At 32.2% G+C, this 19139-nt stretch overlaps 2 protein-coding genes across 3 annotated transcripts; both read left to right on the forward strand.

The window, feature by feature from the left end:
- The first annotated feature begins 613 nt into the window (after positions 1-613).
- Positions 614-6926, forward strand: LOC114284629 (uncharacterized). The gene is made up of 4 exons (XM_028227576.2): positions 614-834; positions 4557-5401; positions 5506-5625; positions 5735-6926. The coding sequence occupies exons 2-4, from the start codon at positions 4565-4567 to the stop codon at positions 6626-6628; spliced, it is 1851 nt and encodes a 616-aa protein (XP_028083377.2). The 5' UTR covers positions 614-834; positions 4557-4564; the 3' UTR covers positions 6629-6926.
- Positions 6927-8588: 1662 nt separating this feature from the next.
- On the forward strand, positions 8589-13169 carry LOC114284630 (Mitochondrial substrate carrier family protein). Of its 2 annotated transcripts, none has more exons than XM_028227578.2 (9): positions 8589-8738; positions 9034-9153; positions 9802-9863; positions 9983-10219; positions 10288-10455; positions 10643-10692; positions 11414-11546; positions 12543-12580; positions 12718-13169. In XM_028227578.2, exons 1-9 carry the CDS (start codon positions 8699-8701, stop codon positions 12812-12814), a joined length of 945 nt encoding a protein of 314 aa, XP_028083379.1. In that variant the 5' UTR covers positions 8589-8698; the 3' UTR covers positions 12815-13169. The 2 variants fall into 2 exon arrangements, with proteins under 2 accessions (XP_028083379.1, XP_028083378.1); XM_028227577.2 differs by having other exon boundaries at positions 8594-8738; positions 12672-13169.
- Positions 13170-19139: the final 5970 nt, after the last annotated feature.

Here is a 19139-nt window from a genome sequence, read left to right on the forward strand (position 1 = left end):
TTATTTTGTTAACTGTTGATCAACAAATTTGTTCATCTCTCTCCATTGATTTATTTTGTTAGCTCTAAACAGTAGAGGATAGAAAGAGAAAGGAGACAAAGGGTTGTTGATACTAAACACGCAGAGTTCTCCATTGATTTATTTTGTTATCAACGTTTTTCATATTTTGCTGATGAAGGAATCTTTCATGAAACAGAGCAAGGAGACAAAGGGAGAAACGCCCGCAGAGGATAGAAAACAGCATTCGGGCCACTCTCGAGCCACAACATTCGAGCTACTTAGCGGGGTCGTTGAATCAAACTAATTTTTTTATGAATAATATTTATGAGAACCCTACAAAATGAACAGTTTGGATCATCTAAATAGGATTCCATTGTAGGTCCTATAGACCCTAAGTTCTGTCATATTAAGATCTCAACATAAAAGAAATGCAACCAAAATATCATGTAAAAAAATAAAAAGAAAACTGATGTCATTTTTTTGTTTTTTGTTATCTATTATTATTCTTAAAAAAAAAAACAAATTTAAAATTAAACACAGCCTAAATGTATATTTGCTTTTGCATAATGAAATTTATAACATCATTTAACTCCTAAACGGTGCCGTATTAGTTGGATTTGCTTGTGTCGAGTCGTCCACCAAAAAGGTAAGAGGAAAGGCTCATCCTAATTAGGTTACTATAAATTAGGTCCTCCGAACTCAGGTCTTCGCTAGCTAGTCATCGTGTATTTCTTTTTCTATTTTCCGCCATAATCACAGTCTCTCAAATCAAATCTCTTTGGATTGGCTTTGGTGGTGGTGGGCTTCACTTGTTCTATCTTCATCGGCTTTCAGGTCAGTTTATTAGTATTCCAAGAGTTTCGTAATCTCATACTAAATTGTTTTTAGGGTTTTTCGCTTCTTTTCTTTTTTCTTCTTTTTTTTTATTTATTTTTTATTTTTTATAATAAGCATTTTCTCTCCTTCAATTGGCATGTTGTGTGATGTGATTTGGGGAAATAAAGATCCCTGTTTGATTCGATTGAAAATTGTTACATACATGTTTCTCTGTGTATATATATATGTATAATGAGAGAGGAATTTGATTTTGATTTTGATTTTGATTTTGATTTTGATTGGATAGCTTCATCAATTCTGCTGAAATGTAGTCTACCAGAATTCAATGAGATAAAGCTTAAAAAGAGTTGCTGGTGTCGTGACTATCTTCTTCAAAATAAAAAATGTAGATAGAGAATTAATTGAGTAGCGAATTGAGAATTGGTAGCTTAAAGATCAAATGGGAAAGAGATAATTTTTCCAATGGAAAAATGAGATTCTGCTTCTGTGTATTAAACATTCATTTATTGATGTTGTGTAGTATAATCCCACACATAATAATATCTGTGGACATTCTTTTATTCTCTCTTTGTTGTGTCTTTATTGCCAATCTTATTTCTGTTCTCTCTCCACAAGCGCATGCTATCTCATTTCTTTGAAAAAATTCAAGCAAATTTACTGACTTTTTTAGTGTAGAAGAGAGCTATTACCAATGAACGTGATGACTTTGTAGGTTATTAGCTCTTCTTGTGTTTCTTTTATTTGCACTGTCAATGTGATGTCTAGAAAGCTCCAGCTGTCTGTTAATTTCTCATTTAAAAAAAAAAATAAAAGATCGTTTAGAAGAGAATTGTTGAATTTTATTAGGAATTACATGCCACCTGACAATTGTCTTTGTTAGGTTTGGATTCCAAAGCCTCAATGGTCTAATTTGTCCCATCTCGCCAGCTTCCTTCAAAAAATAAAGAGTGCAGATTGATTTCTCTGTTTAGAAAATAAATGACGCTGTTATCCAAACTCCTTTTTTATGGATCCACAACTCTTTGTCCCAAATTATATCTGAAATCAGGATAACAGTCGTGTTAAATAACTGTTTCGCTGAATTTATTTGTTCTCCATTGGTGGATAATATCATATATTCAGCCTAAATGAACACGTGAAAGAGCTTTTACCCCTAGTAGTTTGAGATGTATTGCTCATGCATTATTATGCCACACAAAAACGAGTGATTATCTCCATAATCTTTGTGACGTGGAAATGTTGAGCTGTATTCTTCCTTATGCATTATGCTCTCACACATAAATGACTGATTATCTCAATAATCTTCTTGAACATTCATCTTTGCAGAACTGGAACCCTGTTGAGAGCAATCCTATACCTCCACTCTTTGCCAACCCAACCCCCTTACCTCCCACCCGCAACAACCAAAAAAAAAAAAAAAAAGAAAAGAAAAGAAACTGAGGCTTGAATCTTCCATTCCATTGGATCTGCTGATGTGAATGAAATTAAGTGAAGTCATCTATGAAAAATGTTTCTTTAGTTTTTTTATGAGACCCAAATTTGTGAGAATTTTGAACCCGCTTGCATGAACTGTGATATAAGCTAACCTATAGAATTGTTCTTGTGTAGATTTTATGTTACAGAGATTCTTAAGGGAGAAATCATGTAGGTTTTGATACTTCCAATGAGGATGTTAGTCTCAAGCTGTTAAATCCATAAACAATCTGTGGATGGGAGGTGAACGGTTCGAGTTCAATAGGGACATAGGGGTGGGTGTGTGCATGTCTTTTACTTTCCATTAGTAAAAAGAATAAAAATTAAAAAATAAAAGGTCAGGAGCTAGGGCCTTGATTTGATGGAAGTCATTTTCTTTGTGGTCAGGAGTTTGGTGAAGTCATGGATTAGTTTGATTATAGATTCCCTTCATTGTGAAATTATTTACTCAGGGCTTTTGAAGAGTGAAACATTTCAGAATAAATTGGCCACTAGCAATAAGATTATAGCATTTATACCTGTTCTCAGTTACATTAAATATGCTATGTATGATTTGGTTGATTATGTTCTCTTGATGCTGACACTGCATAATTTTTTGGGTAGTAGAACTTACCATGACTAAGCCCTTTACTCCAGTCAAACAATGTCCTGCTGCTGACCCATTTGTTTTCTTGGAAGACACCATTGATTGTTGGACACTGTTAAATATAGCTCCCTGATGATGATATTTGTATATGGAATTAAAAGATTATATTATGCCAAAATGATTATTGCCTTTAAATTGTGAGTTCTTTTTCCCTAGTCATTTTTTGTTATGTAAGGTATCCTGGTCAACTTACGCATACCAAACTAGTCTTTACAGTCCGAAGCCTTTCAAAACAAGTTTATTCCCTAGTTTATCTATTTACATGGTTTTTGGAATCTTTGGCCAAGGTTAATAGTTATGAATCTTTATGTATGTTATTTCTACTCTAATTTCAATTAGAGAGTATTCCTGGAGATTTTCTATTAGATATGTATATAACAACTATCGATAAGTGGGGAAATTTTTGAAGTAGGCTTTCAAGTATCATACTTAGGGGCTGTTTGGTGCAACTTATATGACTTGCTTATAGCTTTTCTTATTTTAAGAGTCTGTGTCAGACTGTTTGGTGCAACTTCTACTTATAGCTTATTAGGCAAAATAGTTTAAATAAACTAGGAAAAAAGGAGAAAAAAAAATTTGATTATGGAAGATGGGGAGGGGTGCTTTTGGTTTTTCTTTATGATTATCAACTTTTAGCTTACAATAAGTTGCACCAAACAAGCCCATAACAGTCATCTGTGTCGCCTTTCAATCATCAAAATTTTATGTAATTAATAGGGATTTTCTACAAACCTTTATTATTAGCTTGACAAAAGTTGTCTTGTGCCTATCTCCAGCATGAGGCTAACATCCATGATTAGTTGTAGTTCATTTTTTTTCTTGCATGTTGGATTCATGAAAAGCAAGAACGACTTTAGGACTTTATAGAGATGAAATGATTGCAAGTTACATGCAAACATGCACACATTGCGTCATCATACTAGGAGATTTTCAGTGGACTGTTTTGGATCTTTTATCCAGATAACCCTGAGGGGGGCCACTTAAAATTTGTTTAGAGGGCTTACGGAAAAATTAATGTAAAGGTCTAGTATTTTTGGGAGCTTTGGGAATCCATGGCCCCCACATACATCCTGTTAGCCTTGTTCTTGGGTTGAAACTATTATATTGTGGTAATGAAAGCAAGAATGACTTCTTATTGTACAGAGAAAAAGATTGCAATGTACATGAAATCATGCACACCAAGATATGGACAACTCTCTTGTGGTAGGCCAAAAGACTACTTTTTTTACTATAAAAATGTTTTTGAACTTTAATCTAATATGCTTTTGTAATCTATCATACTTTTAACAAGTTCTGTAAACCTAATTTAAGAATTTATCTTTTAGAGAATGGAGAAGTTAGCTGCATATTTGTTTTGGCATTGCTTGTCATGATGTTGCAAACTCTTCAGAATAAGAAGATTGGGATGAACAATCTTTTCTCCTTTCTTTTCTCTGGTTGGCATGACTTCTTATTTCCTTATTTTCCTATGATCTGGCTTTTATCTATATCTGCTTGATTTGTGAAAATACTCGTATAGTATGCAATATCAAATTCAATCACATAAAATTCGCATGTTCAATGTATTACATATGATGTTGGAATATTAATTGGCTGGCAGGGAAGACCATGGCATCAGTGAAAAACAAGAAAAAAACTAATAATGCTTCTGAATCTATCCCAAAAGTGGCGCTCTCTGACAAGAAAACTCCAAAATCTCTTAAGCCCGAACCTAAGATTGTGAAGAAATCTGTAAATCAGAACTCTGCACTGACGAAGGACACAAAAATCAATGCTGCTGAATCTATCCCGAAAGTGATGCTCTCTGACAAGAAAACTCCAAAGTCTCTAAAGCCTGAACGTAAAATTGTGAAGAAATCTGCAAATCAGTACTCTGCACTGACAAAGGAAACAAAAATTAATGATGCTGAATCTATCCCAAAAGTGATACTCTCTGACGAGAATACTCCAAAGTCTTTGAAGCCCAAACCTAAAATTGTGAAGAAGCCTGTAAACCAGAACTCTGCACAGACAAAGGAAACAAAAATTACTTCACAAGTTCAAGCCAGAAACAAGGATCAAAAGAAAACTACAGGAGGAGGAACACGAGAAAGCTTTGATAGTGAAAAAGATGGCAGAAGGAATATCAATTTAGTTCATGATAACAGAAAGAAGAAAATTACCAATGAAAAGCTTGAAGAAAGAAGCCGGTTGAATGAAAAGGCTGATGAAGATCTTGGTGGAGTTATTTTCATGTGTAACTCAAAAACCAAACCTGACTGTTTTCAGTATCTTGTCATGGGCGTCCCAACCAACAAGCAGGAGCTTGTGATGCGCATCCAACCTGGGCTGAAGCTTTTCCTGTATGATTTTGATCTCAAGCTTTTGTATGGAATATACAAGGCATCTTCTACTGGTGGCATGAAACTTGAACCAGCTGCTTTTGGTGGGGCCTTCCCTGTTCAGGTCAACCTCTTGTCCTAGATTCACCTTCTATTGTTTATTTTACTCTCAGCTCAAATTCTTGAATAACCCTTCTTGTTTGTTCTTGACAAATGGTCATTCTGAAGGTCCGCTTCAAGGTTCACAAGGACTGCCTTCCACTTCCCGAGGATATATTTAGGAAGGCAATCAAGGAGAACTACAATGAGAAAACACTCAAGTTTAAGACTGAGTTAACCGTCCAGCAGGCGAGCTCTATTTGCTCTTGAAAAAGACTGAAAAGACCACAAGAAAATGTTATTTAATATATATATATATTAATTTGGCTTTGATGATGTCATGTATTACTGCTTTCAGGTAAAGAAACTGACAGATCTGTTCCGGCCAGCCCCATTGTTGCATTCAAATGCACAATCTTCTGTGAAAGAACTGCAGATTCGTCCCTCACTAGCAGCACCTACAGTGGGCGAGGAAGCTCACTTTCAACAATTTTACAGAAATCAAACGAACCAGCTTCCTAGGCACCCCATCTCACCTGGTGGTGATGTGGCTTCTCCTGATCCACTTTTTCTCACTGAGAAAGAATATCGAAGTTATGGTCTTCGACGGGAAAGGCATATGCTGACAATTCCTACAGCTCCTATTTCATGGACTTTCGATGCATACAAAACTGACGGAGAAAAAGAGCAACTTCAGAGGAACCCTGTTTCTGTAAGTGAAGATGCAAGAAGGAATGAAGTTGCGCATCACGATCCGCTTTTTCAAGATGCAAGAAGGAAGGAAGTTGCTTATAATGATCCGCTTTTTCTTAGTGAAAAGGAATATCGAGCTTATGGCCTTAGGCGAGAAGCACCTGCTGCAGTGACTCCTCCTCCCAAAGAAACTGCTTCTACTGCTTTAGACAGCTATCCAAACGATCCATATTATCCATATAACTATGGCAGTAGCTCAATGGCAGATCGGTATCTTCCGCTGCCAAGGACAGTGACAGCTCCTTCAGAATCTTATTATTCTCTGACAACAGAAGAGCCCCGTGGGAATGACTTCACATACATGGAGAGTGGCACCAGAAGCTACCGAGGAAGAGTGGTTCCCAATGATACAGAAAGATTATATTCATCATCATATGCTGCACATTCTCTATCAGACTACAATCAGAAATACCAGCACTTGGGGGGTGAACCCGAATTTACGAATACATCAGTTTCATCTCGATATTCCTTTGCAGCCCCTTCTGTGTTGTACCGTTGAGACGATGTTTGCTTTCATTCCTTTGTTATCTGCTTCATGCATTTTAAGGTTATGATCTTTGAGGTGTATGGGCTCCACCTGGGAACTTTTAGTGGGTAAGCCAAGTTTCTGTCAATGTTGTACATTAGGTATTTTTTTCTGGTTCAATTTGTGTTTTAGTCTGTTTTACCTTTTCTTGGAATACTTTCTGAGAGTGGGGAAGAAACTCTAGTAAGGATAAAACTAAAATGATGTTTGTAGATTCTATTAGATTTATCTTAATCTCACTAGTGAGATCTGAATTAGCTGGTGGTGCAAATTTCTCTGTTAGCGACTGTTGAATTTCACAGTAGAAAGTTGTCGGTTGTGATGGGATAGTCATGACAATGCCAGAAATTTGGTGCCGAATGTGCACCATCCATGGATGAAACTAGTTTAGCATGATATTTGATTGGGTACACTTCAGGAGCACAGGTGCTTCATACAGCCCAGCTGTGATGCTGAACCTCGTTCTTATATGGTTACTAGATGGCTGCCATGTGTGATGCACGCGAGCCTTGCCTCTTTTGTCATGAAAGGAGTTGAAATTTGTCACCATATCTTGTGGTAGATATTAAGCTGAATTGGATTGTAAAATGATCACTGCTTAGCTTGCAATTTAGCTTGGTAAGAGCTCTGATAGAAATCAGCGTGTGAAAGAATAGTGAGCTGGTCGGTCTGAAGTTCAATGTCTAGTTTTTTAAAGATAAATACGACTTGATTATGGGACTTCCAATGTTTGATTTTTTAGATGAATGACTTGTTTTACAGAATTTATAAAATGAGCGGTTTAGATTGTTCATGAGCCCAACCAAAACCCACAACAGGGCATGTTATATCCAACTCACAACCGATGCACCCCTCTCTAGATTAGAGTGACTGCCAGAAATGAATGTGGCTGAGTTTACAATTTTGTTAAAAAAACAGCTCATTTGGGCACAAGCCTCACTTGTCTCTTTGGGCATTGGTTTATATGTCAATTTATTTAATTTTTAAGCCATTAAATTCAAATTTCATTTAATTATTTACTACACAACAAATATTTAAGAAGCCAATTTATTTCTAAAGCAAATAAAAAAAATTAAGTTAGTTTATTTCATCAAAAAAATCTTTATCAAATAAGATAACATATTTTTACTAATATAAAATTCAAAAATTTAAATTGGTTTATGACTTAATTATTGAGTTAGATTAATCTGATAAATATATCTATTGACCCATAAAAAGTAAATAACAAACATAATTTTAAAAATAAACTTATTTGTCATAATTTTAGATGAGTTCTTATTTATTTTTAGTAAATTTTTTTGGATATTTTAATCAAATTTGTATACTTTTTAGATACACCTAATTAAGGTGCATGTAAAAAGTTTTAAAAAAATAACTAAAAATAAACAAAAATTCAAATAAAAATATGTGTATTTTTTTGTCTGAATTTGATTTGTTTGTAGTGAATTTTTTCTTCTTCATATTATAGGGTTTTTTTTTCTTCTACTTTTTAAATACATTTAATTTTAATATATCTAAAAAAATAACTAAATTAACTAGTAAAATATTAAATAAAAATTCATCTAAAAAAAATTCCTGAAACAGCAACCAACCAAACAAAGCAATTTTGTGGCTCCACCCCCACGTTTGCGGGAGTTTGTTGTACATCTTTTGGATAGATAGGAAAATGTTATTTTTTGACTTTTAATTTATCTTGGATTGTTTTGAAAAAATAGTTAAAAGTTAATTTTTTAATTTTTTTTAGTTTTTTTTGAAAAAAATATATAAAAAATATGAAAGATAATAATATGACCTAAAATAAGTTAAAAATTAAAAAATAATTTTTACCCATCTTTTCAAAATAATGAGTCATATCACATTTTTACTTTTTTTTATATATATATTTAAAATAAAATAAATAAATAAATAAATAAACATCTTTTAACGACTTTTCAAAACAAGCATTAACTCAAGTTATCTATTCCCCATTCTTCTCTTCTAAATTCTAATAAATAAACCGTTAATAAATTCAACGATTCACAGAGAAAAAGCAAACAGACAAGTATGGATTCCAATTCTGCGTCCCGCAAAGCTTCGCCTTCAGGTTCTCTCTCCATCTCTCATCTTTTCTTTTCTTTTCTTTTTTTGGTTCCGTCAAATGAATCAGCTGATCTTCGCTCTTATTTATCTTTTGATGATCTTAGCTCTCGTTTTCTTATTCGTCATATTATCTCCATTTCATATTTGCTTCAATTGAACACCTAAAATAAATCAAATAAAAATATGGGTTTGTTGATTTTTATATTTTTATGATCTGTTTGTATATACATCGTGATGGATATTCTCTCTCTTTGTTTCTTTTTTATAATTAAATTTATGCCATGAATCGTCTAAATCAGGATCTGTGAAAGTCAATCGTGAGAATCGGAAATGGGGGTTATCGGCATCCGATGTTGTTTATCACTTCGGTACTAGTGGAATGTCTGTTGCTGCTGCCACTGCCATCACTCACCCTTTAGGTTCTTCCCTCTTTTATTTTTTATTTTTTTTTTGAGGTTTTAAGTTTTATTCCAGTTTAAGTTGTTGATTTGATTCAAACATGGGTTGTTCTTGAATTGCATGTATATATAAATTTGAACTAATGATTGCTCAGTGTTAATTTGTTAGTACTGCTCATAGGAAGCGCGTAAAATATGATTTTTGATTACCTTTAACCTTAAGTTTTATGTACTTTTATGTACCATTATACCTGACACATCCTCATCCAGTGGATAGAAATGAATTTGAGGTGCAGCGTGCAGCACTGCGTTCAAGTTAAATGCATGTCGCGTTTACTTTTGTGAATGAGTTCAGAAGTTTAGATCGGATTTCATAGAATCGAATCTCTTATTTTGCTATGGTGTCACCTGTCAAGTGTTTTAAGCAATTGTCTTTATGATTTAAATGTGAAGGCGGATGGGGTTGATGGATAGAAATTTGATTTATGGAGAAGCAACATACATTAAAAGTAACAAATGTGTTTTAGATGTTATTTAAGTGAATTTGTTCTGCAATTAAAATATTTAAAAAAATATTAAACGGGTGTTTGCAAAACAAATTTGTGAAGGAAAGACATGATGGTTTTGTCTTGAACTAGGATTTGTGATCTGTTTTGGTGTGGAATGCAGATGTTCTCAAAGTTAGGTTGCAAATGCAACTTGTTGGACAGAAAGGTCCCTTAATTGGAATGGTATGAAGTTGAACATTGTGATTATCCTGACTATCTGGTTTAACAGATTTTGACTATCAAAAAAATCTGGTTTATTACAACAACTAACATCAAGTTTTACCATATGTGAATGTACACAGGGACGCCTTTTTGTTACAGTATTGAAAAGTGAAGGGCCTAGGTTCTTGTACTTGGGATTGACACCTGCATTAACGAGGTCAGTTCTTTATGGGGGTCTTCGATTAGGCTTGTATGCACCAACAAAGTATGTCTGTGAATTGGCTTTTGAGTCCACCAATGTTTTGGTTAAGATTGCGTCAGGAGCATTCTCTGGTGCCTTTGCAACTGCGCTGACCAACCCTGTGGAAGTTCTGAAGGTATTTCGATTCAAAAGCTTTTCTAAACATTTTAGACTTTGTCTTACTTAACGCTCTTCTTTTTTCAGGTGCGGTTGCAGATGAATCCAAACTTGAGAAGAGGAGCAATAGGGGAAATGAGAAAAATTGCTTCAGAAGAGGGAATAACGGCTCTCTGGAAGGGGGTTGGCCCTGCTATGGCCAGGGCTGCTTCTTTGACTGCATCGCAGCTTGCAACATATGATGAATCCAAGCGGGTCAAGTTCTAAGCATGCTATTTTTCACTTTGAATACCCACGACGTAATTTCCAAAGTTTCTGATTAGTTTAGCTCTTATTTAATTTGTAGTCTAAAATGGGTTTAGGCTTCCCATTTTGCTTTTCTTTGTATCTGCTATATTTTATTTATTTTTCTAATATTTTTTCATCTATTCCTCTGTTGCAGGTTTTGATAAGGTGGACTCCTCTTGAAGAAGGATTTTATCTACATCTCATGTATGGCTTCTAGCTGTTCCACTTCTCCTTATTATCTATTAAGTACTGCACATTGAATTTTATTGAGTTTTTGTTTTCTCGAAACAAGTGCCGTTAAAGCAAAACCCTAAGGTTGTGTTTTGGATCTATGATAATTTTATTCACATTTCCCCTCCCTTTTCCTTTTCCTTTCCAAATCCCTCCCCAAAATCTAGATCCAAACATGCCCTAAATGGTTGAGAACATGGTATCTGCAGGTTTTAGCCCATTGGGCCAGCTGCCTAACCCTGATCAAAACATAGATAGGCACATCCAGAATGTGAAAACATCATTAGTGTGAATAACATTCTTTCATAGTTGAGCAAAATAATTGTGTTGAATTTTGTGTACATTAGTAGTTCTTCAGATAAAGTATCTAAAAGATTACTTATATGTGTACATATCTTCTATCAAACTTGGGAACTAAGTATTTTAGCCAAAAAGACAAAAAGTCACTATAAGTTGTCACATCACTCTCTCTACTTTTCTACGCATTTTTTTTGTAAAAAGCTAAAAAGTTACTAAAATAGTATGTTTCCAAACAAGGCCTTAAGTTTCCATGTTGAGTCACCATTTTGTCTGGGATTTGAATCACACTAGTTTCACGTGTACAAAATATAAAGATGCCTTAATGTCTGTTTTAATTAAAATATAATGCAAATACTTTCTTCCACTTTCTAACACTGGTTTAAACTTACTGAAGCTCAAGTACAATAGCAGGCACAGTGAGCACCCTCATTACTGCACCCGTCGACATGATTAAAACCCGTCTCATGTTGCAACGAGAATCTAAAACAGTTGGAACCTACAAAAATGGATTTCATTGTGTGTACCAGGTAATGACATTTCTTCTGTCTAGTTATTGTGCTCAACATACTCTTGTCATAGTTTTTTGCTTTTTTTTTGGCCTCATTATGACTACTTCAGTTACCAATATCATTATTCGCTTAGGTAGTGTTTGGTTCACTGGAATAGAATAATCATTCCATCAAAATATTCATTCCTATGTTTGGTTGACTAAAAAATAATGAAAAATACATTGTAAATAGAATCATCATTCACAAGTATAAGGGAATGATCATTCCATAGGAAAGCTTAAGGAATGACCATTTCATTTCATTCAATCTCATTCTAGTGAACCAGATAGAGGATTAGGGTGCATTTGGTATGTGGGAATGGGTAAGAATGGGCTGGGTACACAATGAGCTTCCTAGGATTTCTCTAAAAACATGCTTACTGGCATGATGTCAAATTCCGTAAAAGACATAAGTGAAACTCTCCCTAGTACCAATTGGAACTATGGTTCGACAAGAGGTATCAAAGTCAGGTTGTCATAGGTTCAAGTCACAGGAGCCTCCTCGCGAGGGGGGAATTGTAGGATTCACAATGTCGTTCCCTATAACCAGTCTAAAAAGAGGCCTATGGGAGAAATGTAGAATGCCATGGAAAACATAAGCGAAGTCCTCTCTAATACCAATTGGTTTTAGGAGAGATAGTAAACTACTGTCCAACAAAATGGAGCTAGTGTTCAAGCTTCTCATCCCATTTTTCATGTTTGATACACCAAATGAAGGTTATGGTTCAATTCCCACAATTTCTTGGACTGAAAGCATTCCATTCCATTCCATTCCACCTCACATCTCATTCCATTCTCACCTCATTCCTTTCCTGTGCACCAAATGTAACCTTAATTCTTGATGTTGTGCTTTCAAGGGGAAGTTGACAGAATTTTGTGAATTTGACTGCCTAATGCAATGTTTATATCTTAAACTTCTGCATAAGGTTCAGCTTGCCTGGCTTGCCTAACGTGCTTGTATTATGTATTATTCCAGGTTCTGCGCCAAGAAGGTCCCAGGGGCCTTTACAAAGGGTGAGATTTGTATATCCAGGCAACATCATAGCATCCTTAGATAAAAAACTAGGGTTTTGATGAACTGACATATTGTTTCAATTTTTTGTAGTTTTGTTCATCAACATTTCTGGTTGTTAACGTTGAAACTTTTCCAGGGGAACTGCAATCTTTGCAAGATTGGGTCCACAGACTATGATCACATTTATACTCTGTGAGAAGCTGCGGGACCTTGCTGGATTGAAGGCAATCTAGTAAGTGACATTGTCTCACATTTTCCAAGTAGTGCTTTTTCACATGCAGAACAGTTGCCAAACCGCCATCAAGCCTCAATTTTTGAATAATTTTTTTTATTTTCATTTTTTTGTGATTTCATTTATTTACTGTTCCATTAAGGAACCAAAACTGAGTTGGGTTTAGGCAAGTGACCTGCCACGAGAAAAAGGTCCATTTATTTGTTGGAGTTGTTGTAATAATGTATGTTTTGTACTCTACATACCCCATTGTTGTAGGATCTAGTTGTATCGCCAAGATTTTCAGCTGTTGTGTTTAGTTTTTCTTGTATTATTATATTGATTATTACATTTGGAAAGATTCATCCGTTTACTCAGTTTGGGGCAAAGATTGATCATATTCTTGCTGTTCTGAATTGATGTTTTGGTTAGCTATTGCTCAAGTGGACTTGTATCAATTGGAAAGCTTGCTGTTTTTGTTTTTAGTTTGACTTGTACTTTTCTGATGGAAAAGGTTTAGGTACAACCTACAACCAACTTTGAACTTTCATTTGACTTCATAGAGTTGCCTTCAACCAAGCTCCAACTCCTAAAAGGGTGGCAGATAGACAAGGGAGTACTTTCATGTAGTGGTTAAAGAATGTTCAGGATGGGCAGTGTGCAGTAAAATGGCCTTCTGCATTGTGGGTTTTTTAAATTCTTTATTTTCACAAAATCTATTAATCTTTTTTTTATTCGAATTATTTCTCTGTCGGTGAATTTTTATTTTTTTCCCAAATCACAAGTGAGACAATATAGAGACAGCTTGGATCCCCAGTCTAAATATGAAAATTCAAAGTACGATGGTGCTGTTAAGAGTACATTGTGATGAAAAAATGTTTTAGAAACGACCTTCATTTCAAGGTCAAATAATAAAGGCCAAATTAAGAGAATATCACACGATACTTTTTATCCATATCAAAACACTTAAATTTCATAAAAAATAAAAAATAAATAAAAAAAAAAATGTTTTTTTTTTTTACTAAAGTCCCTTAAATAAGTTACATGTTTTGAGAAATCAAAAGATTTTGATACCTAATGTACTTTCCTTTAAATTTTTATTGTGAAATGATAAGTTGAACATTTTAATCCATAATCTCTCATCTCTCTATTCTATAGCTCTTTCATTCTCTCTCTGTCTAGTGCTCAGCCACTGATCATATCTCTCATTGTTAATCTTAGATCTACTACTAGTAGTGACCATGACCCACCATTTACCTTCATCATCTCATGTCTGAGTGCTGCCTCTCTCTCTCTCTCCCCCCATGATGGTTTCTCTTTTCTTCTTCTTTTTTTTTTTTTTTTTTCTCCCCCACTTTTGGTACCATGTTTATTTCAATGTTAACTTAAATGATTTATATGTAGTTTAATATATGGATTTTACTTTGTTTCTAGCAGTAGAATTTTAATTAAATGCATTTTTATCATATTTTAAACTTTGTCTATGATAAAATATAAATTTTTAACTTGTCATTTTATGTAAAAAAAAAAAAAATTGGAATCGAGAGATTCCTCGCCATTTTTTTTTTCTTTTTCTAATGTAATTTTTTTTCCTTCCAGCATTAGTACTCATGGACACTTTTAGAGTTGTTTTAGAAACTACCTAAAATAGTTTTTAAAAAAAAAATCATTATAAAAAATTAAGTATTCTCTCTATATTTTTATGTTCTTTTTATATATAAAAATAAAATAAATAACTAAAATAGCTAATCTATATATATATATATATATTAAGGAAAATGGAGTTTTTAATGATAAGTCTTGTGGGAGCTCTAAACTCTCAAACTAAATTTTATGATTTTTAAATTTTTAAATAATAAAAAAATATCTATTGGTTAAATTCTCATTTAATCATAACAATAAAGTCTTAATTATTCCATAAATTACGACTTTTAAAATGCAAGTATGTCCAACTATTTCAAAATTTAAATTTGTGTGCCACTATATATGAAAGCAATTCACTAAAATTTTATTATTTTTTATTTTTGAAAAAAGTCTACTGGTTAACTCTAATTTAACCACAACAATTAAACTCTAATTATTCTATAAATTACAACTTCTAAAAAAAAGTATGCACAATTATTTTAAAATTTAAATTTGTGCGCTACTAATATGAAAGCAATTCACTAAAATCTAATTATGATCATAAAAAAAATATAATTATTCCATAATTCATGATTTTTAAATATATATATTTTTTCATTTCAAGATTTAAAATTATGTGCCATAAAAATGATAAACAATTCAATAGAATCTAAAATTTATAAAAACCTTTCATATGGTCACGTTATGTATGTTATGACTAATATAGAAATCTATTTTAAATTTTATAATGATGCGCCTTTCAAAATTCAATATGGTAAGATTTAAAATTAAATTTTAAAACAAATCAAAATTATTATTATTTTTATTTTATTTCCAAACCTGCATACTAAATTTCTTGATTATTTTTTATTTATTCCTAAAATTATCATTTAAAAAAAAAAAAAAAACCCTTCTATTAGGTAACTTTTTTTCAACAACCTAATGATTTAAAATAAAAGTATACTGATTTATTTCAACAATCTAATGATATAACTATGTAACGATTTATGAAATTTAAAAAGAAAGTATATTAACTCGTTTCAGAATTCAAAAATATGCCATCTAACCATTAAAAACAATATGGCTGTGTTTGGTTTAATTCTTAATTCTCAAACCAGAATTCCACACTAATAATCAACTCTCTGTTTGATTATAGTTTTCAAATCATGATTCTAAATCAATTTCAAAACACATTTTGAAAACTAGTTTGGTAAACTAAAGAGTTTTTGAATTTTTGATATACTCGACCGTCCACCCGGACATCCACCTAAACAGTTTTTAAATTTTTGAGTCTACCCCAGTTGTCTCCCCGAACATCCTCCGGACTAGGGGTGAGCATGGTTTGGATTGGTCCGGATTGGGATAAAACCAGGGCCAATCCGTTATCTACGGTTCCTGAAAAATTAGAACCAATTCAATCCATTTAAATCTTGGAACCAATTCGAACCAATCTGTTTAAACACGGATTTGATCGGATTAGGACCACGGATTCCCATAATTAAATAACAAAACAGATATGTCCTATATAACAAAAAAATTACTTATAGATAGATTGATTAGCAATGATACAAGTATGGCAAATTGATTACTTACAGATAGATTGATTACTTACAGATGGATTGATAAAAAATTTTACTTACAAATAGATTGATTAACAATGATACAGATTAATTAATAAACAATGGTATAGGTATCTCTTACTTAAAAATAGATAAAAATCGAAAGATAAAAGCGGATCTATACACACACCCATATAAAAACAGAAAAAATAATATGAGATAAACAATGATCAACAATCAACAGAGATTTTTTCACAGATCTATACACACACCCATATAAAAACAGAAAAATAACCTGAGATGAACAATGATCAACAGAGATGAATAATAATTTGAGATACACACACAATGATCAACAATCAACAGAGATTTTTTACAGATCAATAGAGAGAAATAGCTCACCAAGAGAAAGAAAGAGAGCTCAAATAGATTTATTCATCAAAATGTGACAAATTTGAGGCTAGAAAAATAAAAAAACAGAACATGATTCCCCCAAAAACAAAATATAATATATACACATATATATATATAGAGAGAGAGAGCTACAACTACCGATCTGAGATGGATGATCTAAGAAGGATGATGATCAGAGATTGAGGATCTGAGAGTGTCTGAGAAATAAGAGAAAGAGAGAGATAAGGGTGTGAGAGGCAGTGAATGAGTGGCGTGTGAGGTTGAAGATCTTAGATGGATGATCGGAGATGGATGGTGATCAGAGATGGAGGATCTAAGAGTGTCTGAGAAAGAGAAGAGATAGAGAGTATCGAGAGAAAGAGATGTGAGTGTGAGAGGCAGTGAGTAAGTGAGCGGCGTGTGAGGTTGAAGATCTAAGATGGATGATCGAAGATGCATGATGATTGGAGAGTGCCTGAGGAAGAGAAGAGGCAGAGAAAAAGAGTATCGAGAGCGAGAGAGATAAGAGTGTGAGGTTGAGTGAGTTGAGCGGCGTTAAGGTTAGTGTTTTCCTTTTATATGAAACCAGAAATCATATAATGTGGGAGGGTATATGGTATAAGTAAAGACTAAATATATACGGCTCGGATCAGTTCTAATCGAGAATCGTGAGGTTCAATCCAAAACCGATCCATGACTTGCGGATTTTTAAATTTCTAATCCAGAACCAAACCACGAATTAAAAAAACCAATCCAATCCTATCGGATCGGATTACGGATTATTTTGATTTCTTGCTCAACCATACTTCGAATGTCCGCCCAGTTCACCGGAATATTTTTTTTTTGTTATCTAAAAAAAAAAGTATATTTGTTTTTCATATTTTTTAAATATATAAAATATTTTTTTAAGACCAAAATGACAAATTATTTAGACATTTATTTAAAATTAACCAAAAAAATTGAAATAAAAATTTCCAGTAATTTTTAAAAAATAAAGATATTTTTAAGCAAAACAATTTTTAAAAAAATTCCAATCAAATATACAATCAAAAGTAGTTTTAAAACACTAGTTGAATATTTTTGTTAACAAATAATATTTTCTTTTTTATATTTTAAATAAAAAATATTTTCAATTTTTTTTAAAAAAATTGAATTGAATTTTAAAAAGAGTTTGGTTATGAGTTTTGAATAGAATTTTCAATAGAGTTTTAAGTTGTGTGTTTGGTTATGAGTTATAAGTTTTTGAATTAAGTTTTAAAAAACTCATAATCAAATAACTTTTCACAAACTCAACACTCATTTCAAAAATTTCACACTTGACTCGAAATTCAATTCAAAACTTTTTTCAAAACTAATAACCAAACAAATTTTATCTTTTCAAATCATAATTTCAAAACTCACAAACTCAAAATATAACTCCATACTTAAATCATAATTTTAAATACAAGCCAAATGCTACCTATAATTTTCTTATAATTTATGACTTTTAAAAAGAAATAACAAATCAATTTAAAAAGTATGTATTACAAATTATGGGAAGTAATTCACATATTTCATAAATTTTTGCTCTTGCACTCATTGGATTCAAGTCAAAATAGAGACGATGTTCATCAAATGTAACTATTGGTGATGGGAGCAATTGTGAATAATTTTATTGATAAAAAATTTCATGGTAAGTTTATGTTTTTTATTTTTTATTTTTTTTTATTTTTTTTTAAGATCAATTTCTAATATTTAATCTCCCGCATTCTTATTTGTATTATGCATCTAACAATTATGTTATTTTTTTTTAAATTTATTGCATACTTATTTAATCTAAGTGCATTATTTTAAAATAAATTTATAATATTTTCGGTCGCGGTTCAATAGTTTAAAATCTATGTTCATCAAATGTAAATACGGATGACAGAGGCTATTGAGAAGACGTGCATACTTATCTGTAACATAGCCAGTAATAAATTTTCATGGTAAATTTATTCTTTTTTGCATGTGGTTATAATATTATTTATGCATTTAGGTTTTGTAGTTTCCATGATTTCAAATTTTAAATTTTTTTGTAAGGTTTGCTTTTAATTTTTCAAATTTTATAGTTGGTACTTTTTTTTTCTTAATAATGTTGTACTTATTATATTTCGTTTTATTGTGTGACTAAGATTATTTAGTTGTAATTTTAAATTATAATTTATTTGATATTTTTATAGCTTATTTGGCTTAAAATACAAGGTTTTAAATTACAATTTGTATTTTTTTTTAAAAAAATTATTTGAAATCCTTGAATACATATGAATATAAGAGTCTTATATCTTTCGTCTTAGTAATAACTTTTGAGACATTATGGATATTTACATAATAAAAATGTTATATAAATTATCAAAAATTACATTGCACCAAATAAATTTACAACTTATTTTAAGTTAATAATCTAAAATTTTATAACCGTTACATAGGTTATGCCAAACATTAAACAAAATTTAAGAAATATAAGGTGCATTTGGATTAAGATCTAAGTTACCTAAGCTAAATAGTGACCGTGGATATGGTACACTAACATGTGGATAATTTTTTTAAATAAAAAAAATACTTTTTTTGTATATTTTTACAAGACATTTATCTCTTAGCTTTAATTTGTTCTTACATTTTACCTTCATCCTTGTGAATATAATTAAAAAAAAATTCAATTCAAATTTGTTTCCTATATATTTCAAACAACAACTTTGATATTATTTAATTTGTAATTAATTTTTTACACCCGTGCATAGTACGACAATATGC

Source organism: Camellia sinensis, chromosome 14 (assembly GCF_055761805.1).
Source record: "Camellia sinensis isolate YWXY chromosome 14, ASM5576180v1, whole genome shotgun sequence".
NCBI lineage: Eukaryota > Viridiplantae > Streptophyta > Magnoliopsida > Ericales > Theaceae > Camellia > Camellia sinensis.

Excerpts from the sequence above, each read along its gene's own strand:
- LOC114284629 (XM_028227576.2), top strand. The coding sequence starts at position 4,565 with ATGGCATCAGTGAAAAACAAGAAAAAAACTAATAATGCTTCTGAATCT. Across the intron at positions 5,402-5,505 it reads GTGGGGCCTTCCCTGTTCAG|GTCCGCTTCAAGGTTCACAA; the intron begins GTCAACCTCTTG and ends GTCATTCTGAAG. Across the intron at positions 5,626-5,734 it reads CTGAGTTAACCGTCCAGCAG|GTAAAGAAACTGACAGATCT; the intron begins GCGAGCTCTATT and ends TACTGCTTTCAG.
- LOC114284630 (XM_028227577.2), top strand. The coding sequence starts at position 8,699 with ATGGATTCCAATTCTGCGTCCCGCAAAGCTTCGCCTTCAG. Across the intron at positions 9,154-9,801 it reads TGCCATCACTCACCCTTTAG|ATGTTCTCAAAGTTAGGTTG; the intron begins GTTCTTCCCTCT and ends TGTGGAATGCAG. Across the intron at positions 11,547-12,542 it reads GATTTCATTGTGTGTACCAG|GTTCTGCGCCAAGAAGGTCC; the intron begins GTAATGACATTT and ends GTATTATTCCAG.